The sequence below is a fragment of the Nyctereutes procyonoides genome, unplaced genomic scaffold (assembly GCF_905146905.1).
Source record: "Nyctereutes procyonoides isolate TBG_1078 unplaced genomic scaffold, NYPRO_anot_genome, whole genome shotgun sequence".
NCBI lineage: Eukaryota > Metazoa > Chordata > Mammalia > Carnivora > Canidae > Nyctereutes > Nyctereutes procyonoides.
In genome coordinates this window covers 46568284-46584916 of record NW_026575131.1, presented here as the reverse complement: position 1 = coordinate 46584916, position 16633 = coordinate 46568284, and the positions used below count along the sequence as shown (strand labels likewise).

Sequence of the window (16633 nt, the reverse complement as noted above, 5' to 3'; positions counted from 1 at the left end):
TATTCAATAACAACAGATTAAAGAAAAAAATGGAGGAAGGACATGCATTGTGCTGAGAGACCCTACAGTGCAGGCAGGAAAGGAGGGAAGTGGCATCTGAGCTGAACTCTGAAGGATGAACAGGATCTGCACACGGCATCAGGCATCAGGGAGGGACGGGCAGGCAGAGGAACCTGCATGAGCAAACGCATGGAGAAGTGCCCAGAATGGGGTCCGAGGAGGCTGGAAAGTCAGACAGGGCCAGCAGAAGACCCAGAATGTGGGGGCAATCTGGGGGTTTCCTGGCACCACTCAAATCAGGAAACGACATCAGAGAAATGGACGTCCAACCAAGGAATGAATTCAGGACAAGGAGAAAGATCATTTGTTGCTGCTTCTGGGTGCCCAGAGAGGTCAGGGTTTTAGGCTGAGGTCACAGAAGGGGGTCAATACTAAGCCAGGAGTTGGAGAGGAGCCCAAGGTCTCAGCTCAGCTGCATCTTGCAGCTCTGCCTGGAGGGGCTGCTGTAACTCTGGACAAGTGGCTTAGCCTCCCTGAGCCTCAGTTTTTCTTGAACTATGGGCACCATGCTTTCCTTTGTCTCGCAGGTATTTCTTGTAGACCTACTATGTGCCAAACTGTGTGTGGCCCCCAGAAATAAAATGACCAATAACCAAGGTCCTTCAAACCACAGCCTTGTAGTATTGCTCAGCTGTTCTGCAAGCAGGACCCATGCATTTCTGGGTCTCTGCACTGGGTCTGACCCAGGAGTGACCAAGAGATATTGTCCAAGTCGTTTCCTTCCCAACATTCATCAGCCCCCCCTGGGAGCCAGAATCTGTGCTCACAGCTGTGGGCGGAGAGATGGGTCAGACCCAGGCTGTCCCCAAGAGTAATGTTCTGCACCTGCTACCCTCGCTGGCACTGCACCTCTGGCCCAGGGCGTGTGGGGCAGGTTCCCCCAAGTCTCCCATCTGATCCCAGACACAGGAACGTGGCAGTACTCTCCAGTGTTAGTGGCAAATTAATTGTCAGTGGATTTCCTTTTCGGATCTTTTTACCTTGATGGGTTTCAGGGAAGTCAACAGGACTGTAGCATCCCAGAAATCTGCTGCACCTCCATGGCATTTAGCTCCCAGGATCTGAGTGACTTCAGCACTCGCCATCTCCCCACTCCTTGCCTGGTTGCTCTTAGAGGTGGCACTCAGGTCCAGTCACTTTCCATCTCTCGCACCAACTAGGAACACCATGAATATTTGTAGGACAAAATTCCCGCTATGGATTGGACAGTTAAGTCAAGTTGAAAAACTCTTCAACCCGCTGGTCATCGTCTTGCTTAAGAAGTGCCCCCTCATTTTGCTAGGCAGCTGTGTGATGGTGCACGAGGGAGGAAGCCTCATGCTTGATCTGGTCTCTTTGATAACTGGGTAAAGTCGGAACAGACCACATGAGTTGGTTAGTTTGATAAGCATGACCAGCCTCGGTACTGTGTGCCAGATAACTCTTATCTCCAGACGAAAGGAAGTCCAGCCCCAGCTAGCATGTATCCAACAGCTGTATATGCAACGTCTGAGCCCTTCTCTGGGGAGCCCCCAGTGACCAGGACTGACATGCCTGTTCCTGTGGACATGACAGTTAGAGGGGAGAAGGTGAATGACAAATAACTGAATTTAGGCAAGAATATGAGATGTGTGAAGAAGAGAAGGTGGTAGGCTAAGGAAGTAGGGCAGATTGAGGGGGTTTTGTGGAGGAGGGGACATTTTAGCTGAGACTTTCCCCTCTAGTGGTAGAGTGTGAGGAAAGGGTGCCATCAGGCAGAGGGAACGGCATGTACCAGAGACCTGAGGTGGGAAGATGATTATCCATTTAAGGAACAGAAGAAAGCCAATGTGACAGGGGGCTTGGATAGGAAAGGAAGCAGTGAATAGCTCAGGATGGCTTAAAGATGATCAGGGATCCAAACAAAAGGACCCTATCCCATTACCCTAACTGCCAAAGGATAGTAGTCATCTACATGACATACTGGCTATGATACACACACAAGGGTAGGTGGATTCCTGTGATGTCAGTCACATAGTCACACCTGAAAAATGAATTTAGGGATGAGCCATTCATATTTCAGAAGGATTTTGCAGCTCACATACTTTCTGTAGTGTTGTAATGAAGGATGAGTTTATTTTCTCAGCCAGTTTTATTGAACATCTATTAGGTGCCCAACTGTGGAAACACCATAGTAAGCAAGTTCAGATTAGTTCTACCCTCCCAGAGCTGCCAGTCTAGTGGGGAAGGAAGGGAGGAGTTGATCAAGTAATTTATACAAAACAGCGCAGAGAGCATACTGTGGAAGTAGAAGCTTCAGCCACCCTCAGAGCTCTGGAGACCTTCACCTCTGTCTGTGCCCAGCAGCATGGAGCATGGAGCGCTCACAATAGCCACTTGGCCCTGGGTGGTTTGTAGGCTATGGTTCTCCCACGGCACATGTGTAGAACTTGGCCACTTTGAACTCCAGGAAATTGGTGCATGGGCCAAGAAATGGTCACCTCCATTTCCCACCTATGTCTCTTGGTACTAATCAAACACCAAGTTTGAGCTTGAGACTAAGCTTGAAAACTATCCAGGGACTATTCCTCTGGAGTGAGCTGAATCCGTGGCTCTGTCTCTACCTTAGTTCTGAGCTTTGGATTGAAATTCATTTGCCTACTGCTCTGTGGCCGATCCTTGGGGACTCCTTAATTTCCACAAATAAAGTGGAGATGGGAAATTGTGTGTCAACTTTTAATGAGCCCCCAGCTATCACTTAAAATCCTGTGATTTGTTCAGTAATGAACCAGTCTTGGTTTCTAGAGCTTGCTATGCCAGCCAGGCTTGGCAGGTTCTACAGGGAAAGGGTCCCATTGCGCTCTTTAATGCCATTGACTGACTCCTAATGAGCAGGACTCTGTTCACCTCTCTGTGTCTCCCAGGAAGTGTGCCCACGGGCTTTAGCTGATGGGCTCTGAGCACATGAGGGCAGGACTGGAGGTGGTACATTCAGAAAATCCTACTAATCCTGCTACCCCAAGACATCACTTCCACTGAATTCTCTGGGGCTTGTTGTTTACTTCTTTAAACAAAGACTCTGTAGCCACCATTGTGAACTGTTCAGCTCTCTTCAGGCTTTTAAACACAGATTAATAGGCAAGGGGAGAGTTGTTTGTAGTAGCTTGGGTGGCTCTTTGTCTCAGGCCACTGACTCACATCAGACAGACTCAGGTGGAAATCGGTAATAGTACCGGCCTAATGTATAAACTGTCTGGTACTTAGCGAATGTTCGGTAAGTGCTTGATACTGTTAGTTCATCACTTAGGAGAGCCCTGTAGGAGTCTGGGTATAGTGAATGGAGCCAGCTCACTATTCACCTATCTTACCCCATGCCTTTGGAACTCATCCATCCATTCATCCATCAAACATTATTGAGTAATCTCTGTGTTCCAGGCTCTGGAAACTCAAACACAGAGCAACCAAGATGATTCCTTATGGTTTTTACTTTCTCCTGGGGAGAAACTAGTTTATGAAAATATGAGCGAATGAGTCACACAAAAGAAGTGCTAATTTCAAGGAAATGGATTTGTGGTTGCAGTTCTTGGGCCAGATAGTAGCATCCGAGTCCACAAATAAATGGATATTATATCAGAGTCAAGATGGGCTGTGACAAAATTATTTTCCTGGATTTGGACTCTTCCCCAGTGAGAATCAGGTCCCATTGTTGTTTGTTCAAACCTACTGTTATGAGCATGCTATGAAGGCACAAACACATGTTGTGTCTTTCTATAACATCAGCTTTATTCAATCATAAAGCAAGGTTAACATAATTGAAAAGCAGTTTAAGGATTCCAAACTCAGTGACATTTTACTACATGTTTAACTTGACTTTATACAAGTCACACAAGACAAAGTTACATAAGAAAATACAAGGGGTAAGAAGTTAACAGACCAAATGCAAAGTCAGTTCATGAGCATGTAGTTGGGAAGAGGTCTTGGCCTAGTCTGAGTCAGCTCTCTCCACGTGCTGCTTATTATGTTCAAGCAGTGGAGGATCTCTGTTGTGTTCAGAGATCATTTGGGCAGATCTTTTGCAAGCAATTGCCTTTTTGATGTGGTCAGATGTGAAAGGGGCAGTTTCTGGAAAGTCTGACAGTTTGCTGTAAAAATCTTCCTTTTTAAAGGAGTTTAATCAGTCTTGGGCCTTTGTAGATTTCCTTTGGTTCTGCTGGTTACTAGTTCTTTTTTTCTTTTTTTAAGATTTTACTTATTTATTTGACATACAGAGAGAGAGAGAGAGAGAGAGAGAGAGAGAGAGAGCGCACAAGCGGGGGAGTAGCACGCAGAGGGAGAGGAAGAAGTGGGCTCTCCACCAAGCAGGGAGCCTGATGCGAGGCTTTGATCACAGGACTCTGGGATCATGACCTGAGCTGAAGGCAGATGCTTAACCAACTGAGCCACCCAGTCACCCCGGTTACCAGTTTTTGAAGCCATTATCTTGTGCTTCTTTCGGCAGTATACTATGTGAGCAACAACGCCCTTGGCTGCTTATGTCAGTGCTTGACATAAGTTACTGCTTGGCATGAGTGACTCCATCTTGCTTTCTACACCTGTTCTATCAGCTACCCCTCTGCCATAAGCTACAAAGTCCCAGGAAGGTACCCTTGTGATAGGCTTGTCTATCCTGGTTCTTAATCACTGTGTCTGCCATGTTATAAGTACTCATGAGTTTTTACTGAATAAATGCATTGCAAAACACATCCTGAGAAAGCACATGGTTTGATCCAGTTCGCTAAATCATCATGAGACATCTGGTCAACCTGCATTTTTCCAATAGCTGAACTTCAGCTAAACTTTCTGAACAAAGAACAAGAGCCCACTCTTAATTCTGACAACTCATCTCCATGGCTGTGGAAGAGAATCACATTTTATATTTCTCTTCCTTGCAGCAGGGATATAGGCATGCATCTCATCCCCATACAGTTTCAGATTCTAAAGAGAGATATAGGAGGGACCCAACCAAATTGCTATTTTATCTAATTCAAAATGGCTTTGTTGGAGAACAATTTTTCTATCCAGACCTTAACGTTGTTGTGCCATGGCTATCTAGCCATGAGTGACACATGTATAAGTAAGTGAGCCTAGGCCAGGTCCAGGGAATGGCCATGCCTAATCCTGATGCCTGATGCCTGCACCTTATCATTGGTCTTGGTCTCAAGAATCCAAAGATGTGGAGGAAACTCACATAGGTTTTGGGATTAACAGAAGGAGGCCATACACAAGTAAGAGATTGAAGGATTTTTAAAAATGGGATAGAGTTCCACTGCATCTGTACAATATAGATCTTAAAAGTTAATAAAGGTCTCTAAGAGGAAAGCAAGAGTCAGAATCTGAGTAGACCATGCAGATGGTACCAGTTGATTTGAGTCCAATGGAGGGAGAGATGTCCCAAGGGAAGCCAGGGGAAGGGATCATCCCAGGCAAAGAAAACTGCAAAAGCAAATGCATGGAGGTGTAAGGGGCATGGAGAAAGGGAAGTGGCAGACTGTGAAGGGGCTTTAGAGATGTCTCAGAACCAGAGAAGAAACTGGACCAGCAGGAGATGCTACAGAGGAAATGGGAGAGGCTGGCTGAGTTAATGGTGATGCTGAATGAATGTAAGAGGCCCAATCACGGGATCCCTGGGTGGCGCAGCGGTTTGGCGCCTGCCTTTGGCCCAGGGCGCGATCCTGGAGACCCAGGATCGAATCCCACATCGGGCTCCCGGTGCATGGAGCCTGCTTCTCCCTCTGCCTGTGTCTCTGCGCCTCTCTCTCTCTCTGTGTGACTATCATAAATAAATAAAAATTAAAAAAAAAAGAGGCCCAATCACCCTGTATCCACAAGCTTTATGCTTTTTAGGTCAGAAGAAAGTGCTAGATATGTGGATTTTGTGAAATGGACCTTGGTCCCCTGTATTATTCAGCTTAGGTTGAGTATGCTGCAGTGGTAACTGGTGACATCAAAATCTTAATGGCCGACAACCATACAGCTTTATTTCCTGGTCATGGTTATGGTGATTGTGAGTTAGCAGAAGCTCTGTTTGAGGGGGTCTTCTTTGTTGCAGAACCAAGTTTGAAGGAGCTGCCCTCTCTGGAAAGAACTGTTCTTGTAGCAAGAACAAAATAAAGATAGCAGAACCACACAAGACTCTTAAGATTCCTGCTTCACAAGGGCACATGTCAGCTCCCATCACATTTCATTGGCCCACTCAAGATCATGGCTGAGCCTGGCTTTAATGGGAGTTAAGAATTATTATTATTATTTTTAAAGAGTTTATTTATTCATGAGAGACACAGAGAGAGAGAGAGGCAGAGACACAGGCAGAGGGAGAAGCAGTCTACCTGCAGGGAGCCCAGTGTGGGACTAGATCCTGGGACTCCGGGATCACACCCTAAGCCAAAGGCAGACACTCAACCACTGAGCCACCCAGGTGTCCCAGGAGTTACAAATTATAATCCTCCTGCAGGAATGGGCCCAGGACTGTTTTTTGGGCATTTCTTCCACTCAGCAGGAATCAGGAAAGGAAATAAAGGGTGGGCAAGCCCAATGTCAAAAAAAGGACCCTAGAGTTTGGAGAAAGGTCTTTTATTGTTGCCTCTCATAAACTCAGAACCAAGAGAAGGTAAGGATGGGGTCTGAGGCTGTATAGCAAGCGTTCTGTATCATCCCAGGGAGTGAAGTATAAAGGCTTGGGTCAGCAGTTCTGCCTCCTTTCACAAATGAAAGCAAATTGCCCTGATTCACAAGAGAAGTCTCTCCAGTGTCCATAGTTGTACATCATCATGCAGGCCGGGGCAGTTACATTATCAAGTAGTTCCTTGGAGTCCCAGTTGCTGTAAAGAGATGCCCACAAAGTTCCTGAGGGTCTGGCCCTGAAATTCTTGAGGCCTCCAGTGGGAGTCATTTATTGAACCCATCTTATAGTAGTTATTTGGTCAACCCCTTCTGATTTTTTTTTTTTTCTGAGTGGAGAAAGGAGCTCAAATGGGAATGGCAACAGGCAACAGTCTTCAGAGAAGTGGACAGTCTCCAAGCTCTGGGGGCCACTATCTCTATCTGCCTCATCCCACTGACCCTTTCCCCTTCCCTGAGATCCATTCACCCCAAAGCCATAATTACTTTGTCCAAATTCTAGCTCTGCCACCTGCTATCTATGTGACCTGGGCAACAGTCTAAATGTCTCAGCCTCTGTTTTCCTCTTTTGTAATGTATGCATGTAAGGTATACAGTAGGTGCTCAGACAGTAGATGAGTTTACCAAGGAGATGAATTCTTCCCTAACCCAAGACCATCCAGAGCAGTTTGCCAAATAGAGAAAGGTGATAGTGGCGGATGGAAACACCCGAACAAAGACAAAGAGTATGAGGAGGCAGGTAACTGCCAGGAAGGTATAGTGGATTCAATGTTGTCTCCACCAAAAATATATGCCCATGTCCTAACCCCCAGGTACCTGTGAATGTGACCTTATTTGGGAAAAGGGTCTTTGCAGATGAAATTACGCGAAAGATATTCAGATGAGATCATCCTGGATTGACTGAGTGAGCCCTAAATCCAATGACAAGTGTCCTTATAAGGGATAGAAGAGAGAAGACACAGGGGAGAAGGGTAGGGTGTGTGCCAGAGATTGGAGTGATGAGTCCAGGGAACACCTGGAGCCACCAGAAGCTGGAAGAGGCAAGAAAAAATCCTCCCCTACAGCCTTTGGAGGGAGTGTAGCCCCACTAACATGTTGGTTTGGGACTTCTGGCTGCCAGAACTGTGAAAGAATAAGTTTCTGTTGTTTTAAGATACACAGTTTGTGGCTCTTTAAAACAGAGGCCACACAAAAAAAAATCATACAATTGGCAAGTGCTACATTATTATACTCCTGAATAGGCCCAATCTGCATACAAGCACATTCAAGGCTCTAAGAAGTCCTGCAACAAAGAACCAACCTGGCATTGAACCCATTGTTTCTCAAGCATTTAAATGGGAACACTCTTCCCAAATAACAAAATAACAATAGCTAGTATGGTAGAAATGTGTCATGTTGTTTTGGGGTAAATAGTGAGTGAATGACAGGGAAGCATCCAAAGTGGTCATAAACTTACTCTTCCAAAGTGCTGCTGATCTCTTGGGTGGAGTGGGGGGACTGTTGTGGGTGCTTAGGGGCACCTGCATTGCAGACAGGGAGACTCACATGTAGGTGGGGGTTGAGCCATCCATCCACCTGTGGTTGCCTTTCTGGCCCTCTTTGAAGAGGCCTATCCAGGATGTCACCTGCCCAGTGGATGTCAGGAAATCCTAGATGGGAGAAGGCATACTGCTGGGTAAAATTCCATCAAAGATGAAAGGACAGGGGGAGGGGCAAGATGGCGGAAGAGCAGGGTCCCCAAATCACCTGTCCCCACCAAATTACCTAGATAACCTTCAAACCATCCTGAAAATCTACGAATTCGGCCTGAGATGTAAAGAGAGACCAGCTGGAACGCTACAGTGAGAAGAGTCCGCGCTTCTATCAAGGTAAGAAGACGGGGAAAAAGAAATAAAGGAACAAAAGGCCTCCGAGGGGGAGGGGCCCCGCGAGGAGCCGGGCTGAGGCCGGGGCGAGTGTCCCCAGGACAGGAGAGCCCCGTCCCGGAGGAGCAGGAGCTGCACCAACCTTCCCGGGCGGAAAGGGGCCCGCAGGGAGTTGGAGCAGGACCCAGGAAGGCGGGGATGCCCTCGGGCTCCCTGGGACACTAACAGACACCTGCGCCCCGGGAGAGTGCTCCGAGCTCCCTAAGGGCTGCAGCGCGCACGGCGGGACCGACCGGAGCAGCTCGGAGGGGTTCGGGCGGCGGCTCCGCGGAGGGGGCTGCAGGGCGGGAGCGCGAATCCCACAGCGCAGGCTCCGGAGCACAGGGCGCCGGGACACAGCCCAGGATCCGGCCTCCCCCGGGACAGGCAGAGGCCGGGAGGGCCCAGGACAGCAAGGACGCTCCTGCCCGGAGCTGAGCAGATCAGCGGCCCCGCCCCGGAGCCTCCAGGCCCTGCGGACGGAGAGCCGAGAGCCCCGAGCCCCGTAGTTCCTGCGAGCCCCGTAGTTCCTGCGGAGGCTGAATCCAGGCTTCCAGAGTTGCCATAGCAACTGCTGCTGTTCCTCCTGGGGCCTGGCGGGGTAAACAACCCCCGCTGGGCCCTGCAGCAGGCAGGGGCAGAGCAGCTCCCCCAAGTGCTAACACCTGAAAATCAGCGCAACAGGCCCCTCCCCCAGAAGACCAGCTAGAGGGACCAGTATACTCCCCCGTGTTCCAATACAACTTGTTTTTGGCCACTCTGCACTGAGCAAAATGACTAGAAGGAAAACCTCAACTCAAAAGAAAGAATCAGAAACAGCCCTCTCTCCCACAGAGTTACAAAATCTGGATTACACTTCAATGTCAGAAAGCCAATTCAGAAGCACCATTATACAGCTACTGGTGGCTCTAGAAAAAAGCATTAAGGCCTCACGAGACTTCATGACTGCAGAATTTAGATCCAATCAGGCAGAAATTAAAAATCAATTGAATGAGATGCAATCCAAACTAGAAGTCCTAACGACGAGGGTTAACGAGGTGGAAGAACGAGTGAGTGACATAGAAGACAAGTTAATGGCAAAGAGGGAAACTGAGGAAAAAAGAGATAAACAATTAAAGAACCATGAAGACAGATTAAGGCAAATAAATGACACTCTAAGGAAGAAAAACCTACGTTTAAATGGGGTTCCCGAGGGCGCCGAAAGGGCCAGAGGGCCAGAATATGTATTTGAACAAATCCTAGCTGAAAACTTTCCCAATCTGGGAAGGGAAACAGGCATTCAGATCCAGGAAATAGAGAGATCCCCCCCTAAAATCAATAAAAACCGTTCAACACCTCGACATCTAATAGTGAAGCTTGCAAATTCCAAAGATAAAGAGAAGATCCTTAAAGCAGCAAGAGACAAGAAGTCCCTGATTTTCATGGGGAGGAATATTAGGGTAACAGCAGACCTCTCCACAGAGACGTGGCAGGCCACAAAGGGCTGGCAGGATATATTCAGGGTCCTAAATGAGAAGAACATGCAACCAAGAATACTTTATCCAGCAAGGCTCTCATTCAAAATGGAAGGAGAGATAAAGAGCTTCCAAGACAGGCAGGAACTGAAAGAATATGTGACCTCCAAACCAGCTCTGCAAGAAATTTTAAGGGGGACTCTTAAAACTCCCCTTTAAGAAGAAGTTCAAGTAACTCTGAACGTGAATGGGCTTAATGACCCCATCAAAAGGCGCAGAGTTTCAGACTGGATAAAAAAACAGGACCCACCTATTTGCTGTCTACAAGAGACTCATTTTAGACAGAAGGACATCTACAACCTGAAAATAAAAGGTTGGAGAACCATTTACCATTCAAATGGTTCTCAAAATATACCCTAAAAACTACAGAACACTTCTGAAAGAAATTGAGGAAGACACAAAGAGATGGAAAAATATTCCATGCTCATGGATTGGCAGAATTAATATTGTGAAAATGTCAATGTTACCCAGGGCAATTTACACGTATAATGCAATCCCTATCAAAATACCATGGACTTTCTTCAGAGACTTAGAACAAATTATTTTAAGATTTGTGTGGAATCAGAAAAGACCCCAAACAGCCAGGGGAATTTTAAAAAAAGAAAACCATATCTGGGGGCATCACAATGCCAGATTTCAGGTTGCACTACAAAGCTGTGTTCATCAAGGCAGTGTGGTACTGGCACAAAAACAGACATATAGATCAATGGAACAGAACAGAGAACCCAGAAGTGGACCCTGAACTTTATGGTCAACTAATATACGATAAAGGAGGAAAGACGATCCACTAGAAGAAAGACAGTCTCTTCAATAAATGGTGCTGGGAAAATTGGACATCCACATGCAGAAGAATGAAACTGGACCACTCTCTTGCACCATACACAAAGATAAACTCAAAATGGATGAAAGATCTAAATGTGAGACAAGATTCCATCAAAATCCCAGAGAAGAACTCAGGCAACACCCTTTTTGAACTTGGCCACAGTAACCGGAGAAGGACAAACACTGTATGTTCTCATTCATTTGGGGAATATGAATAATAGCGAAAGGGAATATAAGGGAAGGGAGAAGAAATGTGTGAGAAATATCAGAAAGGGAGACAGAACATAAAGACTTCTAACTCTGGGAAATGAACTAGGGGTGGTGGAGGGGGAGGAGGGTGGGGGGTGGGGGTGAATGGGTGACGGGCACTGAGGGGTACACTTGACGGGATGAGCACTGGGTGTTATTCTGTATGTTGGTAAATTGAACACCAATAAAAATTAATTTATAAAAAAAAAAAAAAACAGAAAAAAAAAACAGAAAAAAAAAAGATGAAAGGACAGAGGTTGAAGTGTCGGGGGGTCAGAAGAGGTCTAAGGTACAGATGAGCTCTCAGGTGGGCAGACAGACAGAGGCAGGCCTGCATAGCACTTTGTATCCTGATGCAAACTCCAGACCCACTATGTGCGTATCATATGGCCTCAGACAAGTTACCCACCCCTTGGTCTCCCCATCTGTACAAAGGAAAAAATAGAGTCTCCCCCTCCTAGCATATTCTCAAGATTGGAAGAATCAGATGTGTGAGGTCTGGGCGCCTAGAAAGAAGTACTGGACAAATACTGGCTGTGAATGTTTTTTAAGGTCAATGCATGTTGGAGCTAGGGGTTTGATCTGTAGGCTGTAAGAATGTCTCTGGCTGGGTCAGCCTGGGTGAATCAATGGTTTCGCGCTGCTTTCCACCCAGGGCATGATCCTGGAGTCTCAAGATCGAGTCCACGTCGGGCTCTCTGCATGGAGCCTGCTTCTCCCTCTGCCTGTGTTTCTCTCTCTCTCTCTCTCTCCCTCATGAATAAATAAATAGAATCTTAAAAAAAAAAAAGAATGTCTCTGGCTGGAAACCCAACTTAAAGGACATTCTTGATGCCCTACTTTGAGCCAAGTCTTGTTCCTGAGATTACTTAGATCCAGCCCCATACTTATAAGCAGAGAACGCTGATGCAGTGTGAAATTCCATGATTAAAGCCTCTGATGATGTCATGAGAGAATATGGAGAAAGGATGTTTGTATTGGGGTTTTGATAGGTGAGTAAGGATTCTCCACACATATCTGTGTGGAGTAAGAATAAGGGCACTCCTGGCAGAGGGACCTACATGAATCAGAGCTTGGAGGCAGGAGCACAGTGCAGAGAGTCCATTCCCTGTATGTCATAGCAGTGGACGTTGGGTTGAGGCAAGATAAGGCAGGTCTTGAAGACCATACTAGAAATATTGTGCTAGATCCCAGAGGGGACAGAAAAACGAACCCCCAAATTATTTTATAACCCCTTCCCCACCCTGCTAAGATTCTACGTGTCCTACCTGTTCTGTTCGGCTGTTGATGATAACCAAGTGAGCTTGCTTCTGGACACAAGAATCATTAGCCTGGGTCCAGGTGAGGTTGTCCAGGGAAAAGAAGTAGCAGGAGCCCTGAAAGAACTTCCAGTCCAGGGGGCAAGGCTCGCAAGAGGATTCTGTGAGAATGGAGCCATTAGCAAAATATTCATGTCCAGTTCTCCATCCAGTGAAGAGGTGTGTCACCCATCACCCCTTGGTCACATTCCCAATGGCCTCCATTTGAATATACCCAACAGTAACTCACTACCTGGTTAAGTTGGTGTTTCCCATTATTGAAACATATCAGAAGGAAATAATAAAATGCTATAGATATCCTATGAGGTGGGGAAAGGAGACCCAAAGAACAGTGTGAATAATATCCTATGTTTGTATAAATATATCCTACTTTTGTACCATAGAGGGGCTTATATTTGACATCCTTATTTGCTTGAAGAAACTCTAAAGCAGTAGTTCTCAACCAGGGGCAATTCTGGAGGGGACAATGGGCAACATCTGGAGAACTTTTTTGTTGTCCCAACCCAGGGAGGGTTGTCATGTCTGGTGGGTCAAGGCCAGGGATGATGCCAAACACCCTACAATACACAGGACAGTCCCCCACTGCAAAGAATGATTCAGCTACAAATGTCAACAGTGCTCAGTTTAAGAAACTGTGCTCTAAAGGAAAACATATATAACTATATAATATAATTACAGTGGTTCCTGAGGGTTAGCTGAGAACTTGACAGTGAGGGCTCAGGAGTGACAAGAGAATTCTTGCTGCATTCATCTATATCCACTTAGTGAATACACACAGGCGTGCACATGTGCACGCACACACACGTACAATTACTCCTTGCTATTTGCAGATTCCATATTTGCAAATTCACCTACTTGATAAAATTTATTAAGAACTCTCAGATCAATACTTTTGAAGTTTTCCTTGTCACTAACAGACATGCACAGAAGTAGCAAAAAAACTTGAATCTGAGATAGAAAAAGGCAAGGCTCTGTCTTCTTGTTTCACCTCTCATCCACCATAAACAAGTGTCCTCCCCATAGGACATTTTGTGCCACGCCTTTCACATTTTTGTGCTTTCTGTTGGAGATTTTGCTGTTTAAAAAGGCCCTCAGGATTGCTGGGTGGCTCAGTCACTTAAACGTCTGACTGCAGCTCGGGTCATGATCTCAGGGTCCTGGGATGAAGCCCTGCATCAGCTCCAAGCTCACTGGGGAGTCTGCTTGTCCTTCTGCTCCTCCTTTCACTCATTCTTTCTCTTTCTCTCAAATAAAATATAAAATATTTTTTAAAATAAAATGAAAAATCAAAAGGCCCTCAAGTGCAATGCAGAAGTGCTGTCAGTGTTCCTGAATGAGCTGGAAGACTGCAATGAGCCTTACAGAGAAAATGCATGTGTATTAGATAAGCTACATTCAGGCATGAATCATAGTGCTGGTGGCCATGAGTTCAATGTTAATGAAACAATATCTATTAAATATATTTAAACAGAAGCACACAAAAACAGGGTTAGGGTATTGATTCAGTTGATAAAATGTTATAACCGGAGGCTCAAATAAACCTAACACTGTTATTTCCCGTAGGAGCAATGATTCAAGATTCATCAATTCATCATTTGCAGGGACTTTACACGACATAGGTACATGAAGAATAAGAATTGGTTGTATATATAGTGAATGTCATCCACTCACGCTAAGGTTATATGAAAAACATGTGGCACCAAGAGCACCCCCTCCAGGAGCATCTGATCCAAAGGGTTTTTTGGGACGCAGGAATCTACACCGTTGCTAATTCTCCAGGTACTTCTAACATTCCGCCAAGGACTGACTACATTTTGTAGCACACTGATGTGGCTAGTAAAAGTGGAGGCTTTGGATCCTGATGGTCTATCTTAAAGAAAACACTGTTAATTATATCTCCTTTGTACAGCCGAAGCAACTGAGGCTTAGAATGGTTTAAATGGGCTGCCCAAGGTCATAGACAGCCACAAGCCCAGTCAGATTTGGCTGTCTCAAAGATCTTGCTTTTCTGGGAACCCTCCATTACAAATATAATCTGATCATATCACCTGAACTTCCTAAAAAGATTTGAGAAGACATTGGCATTGGGATGCCCCTCTGAGAACCACTGCTGTGGGAGCCCCACTGTTATAGATAATGAAGGGAATACAGCCTCTCCCCTCTCCACCTCCTCTCCTTACCATTGCCTGCCAGAACAGCCTTCATTTGCCGGAACAATTCACTCCTAATGAAGTCTCGGTCATGCCCGGCATCCCCCAGTCCCTGTGTCACTGGGAGACCCAAAGAGAAAGGGCTGGTGAAGGTCTTGGCAGAGAGAGGAGATGTGGTTGAGGGGCAGGAGGCCAACCATGTCAAATCCCACTCACCTTTTTCATTCAGTTGAAATACTTTCTCCTGTACCTGTTGTGTCCTCTTCAAGACTGGGGAGAGGTATAAAAAGGTGTTCTGGACCCCAGAACCTCCCTGGAGTCTCTCCCAGTTCCTCAAAACCCAAGTGGACAAAGCTTTCTTCCCTTCCCAGGGCAAGGAATTCTGGGGCTCTGAAATGCCCCACCCATTTTTCAGATGAAGAAATTGAGGCCCAGAGAGGTAAAGGCCCTTGTCTAAGGCAGCCAGCTAGAGAGCCATGAGGCAGGACTTTTATTCAGGAGTGTCTGTTGAACCACTTCTCTCTAGTAGTTAGCAGGGAGCCTGGAGTTCTAGTCTAGGTCAGGGATGAGCTTTGGGGAGACACTCATCAATGACTTCGACTGGCTTTAGCCCATGCAGGCCCCCCAAATCCCTCTGGGACTGATGGGAAGGTGAGCTCTGTTCTGTTATCATTATGATCCCTCTAGAGACACAGACCAGCCTCCCCTGCACCAGCCCTGCAGACCTGCCTTTACAGGATGGGAGCCAGTGTGCTTGCTTCCCTGTGGTCACCCTGACCCAGATGCCTTACCTTCAGACAGAATCACACTGAGGATAATGACCATGAGAAGCAGGATCAGGGACACGAAGAAGCAGAGATACTTCCAGGTCTTGTCCTGGGATGTCTGTCCCCATTGCCCTGGAGGAAACGAGGTCAGCCTCCCTCTCCCCAAGGATATACACTCTCTTGCCCCCTGCAATGCCTCGGACAGTCTGCAGGAAATTGCTGTATCCCTCGGGATATTCTGGATTCACTACTGGACCCACCTGATAGGGAGGACTCAGAAAAGGCTGGAAAAAGAAGCCTCCTTCTAGGATAAGAAGTCATGACAGTGAAGGCCGATGGGATGAGGAAGGGCTTCAGGAAGACTCAAACCTCAGATACTCCCTTCCCCTAACCTGTGAGGGAATTAGGGCAACCCAACACCCAGCTTTTGCTGACATGGAAAGGGCCCCTGGTCCCAGCTCCTTGACTCACCAGTGTTCCCCTGCTGTGGGGGGAGTTCGGCTCTCAGTGCAGTAATCTCACTGGGGTTTGGGGAGTGCCTGGTTTCATCCATGGCTGCAGTTCACTCAGCTCTGAGATGCCCCTGCCCTGCAGGGTTTACTGGGTGATCAACCCAGCTCTTGGAAGGAAACACCCTCCTCCCCAACCCTCCTACACTTATCTTCCTTCCTGGCTCAACGTGGGGCCCCCAAGATCTCTATAGATGGCCTATGATCAAGTAATCTGGTAGAGGAAAGGAAGTGGGCACCTGGGGCAAAGGCAGTGGGCACCGAGTTTCCCCTGCAAACTTCATCTCTGCCGGAGGTGGTTAAAACACAAAACAATATAGAATCGAATCTAAATCCCTGTACTCATACCATCACCACTCTCTGCTTCTAACAGCTTTCTGTGAACAATTATCTCAAGTTTGTCCAGTTATGGATATTTGGCCTTAGGAAATCACATGTGTGATTCTTTTCTTGGCTACTGTGGCCAGTACCACTTCCCAGCACTGTTCATTCATTCACTCATTCATTAGTACATGCATGCGTTCATTCATGGATGCATTACTCTAGCTAATTACCTATTTATTATTTCAAAGTTTTAAAATAGTGACAAAGGAAGAAGGAGCTAGCATTTATTGCCCACCCTCTTTTGTCAAACATAATGAAATGCCCTTTACACTATCTCATTTCATCTTCACAAAAAACTGTCCAAAATAGCGGCTGTTCAACACAGAATAGATGAAAAGCT

The 16633-nt window shown here is 46.4% G+C and overlaps 1 protein-coding gene across 3 annotated transcripts; it reads right to left on the bottom strand.

Annotated features, from left to right (window-relative positions):
• Positions 1-6521: 6521 nt before the first annotated feature.
• LOC129521620 (C-type lectin domain family 4 member G-like) lies at positions 6522-16001 on the bottom strand. 3 transcript variants are annotated; one of them, XM_055343256.1, is made up of 7 exons: positions 15872-16001; positions 15425-15532; positions 14850-14903; positions 14664-14753; positions 12433-12584; positions 8221-8324; positions 6522-6875 (listed from the first exon to the last, which is right to left on the bottom strand). In XM_055343256.1, the coding sequence occupies exons 1-7, from the start codon at positions 15951-15953 to the stop codon at positions 6737-6739; spliced, it is 729 nt and encodes a 242-aa protein (XP_055199231.1). In that variant the 5' UTR covers positions 15954-16001; the 3' UTR covers positions 6522-6736. The 3 variants fall into 3 exon arrangements, 2 of the variants coding, with proteins under 2 accessions (XP_055199231.1, XP_055199232.1); XR_008666841.1 differs by having other exon boundaries at positions 6815-6875; positions 8132-8324; XM_055343257.1 differs by lacking the exon at positions 15425-15532 and having other exon boundaries at positions 15872-15989.
• Between the last annotated feature and the right edge of the window lie 632 nt (positions 16002-16633).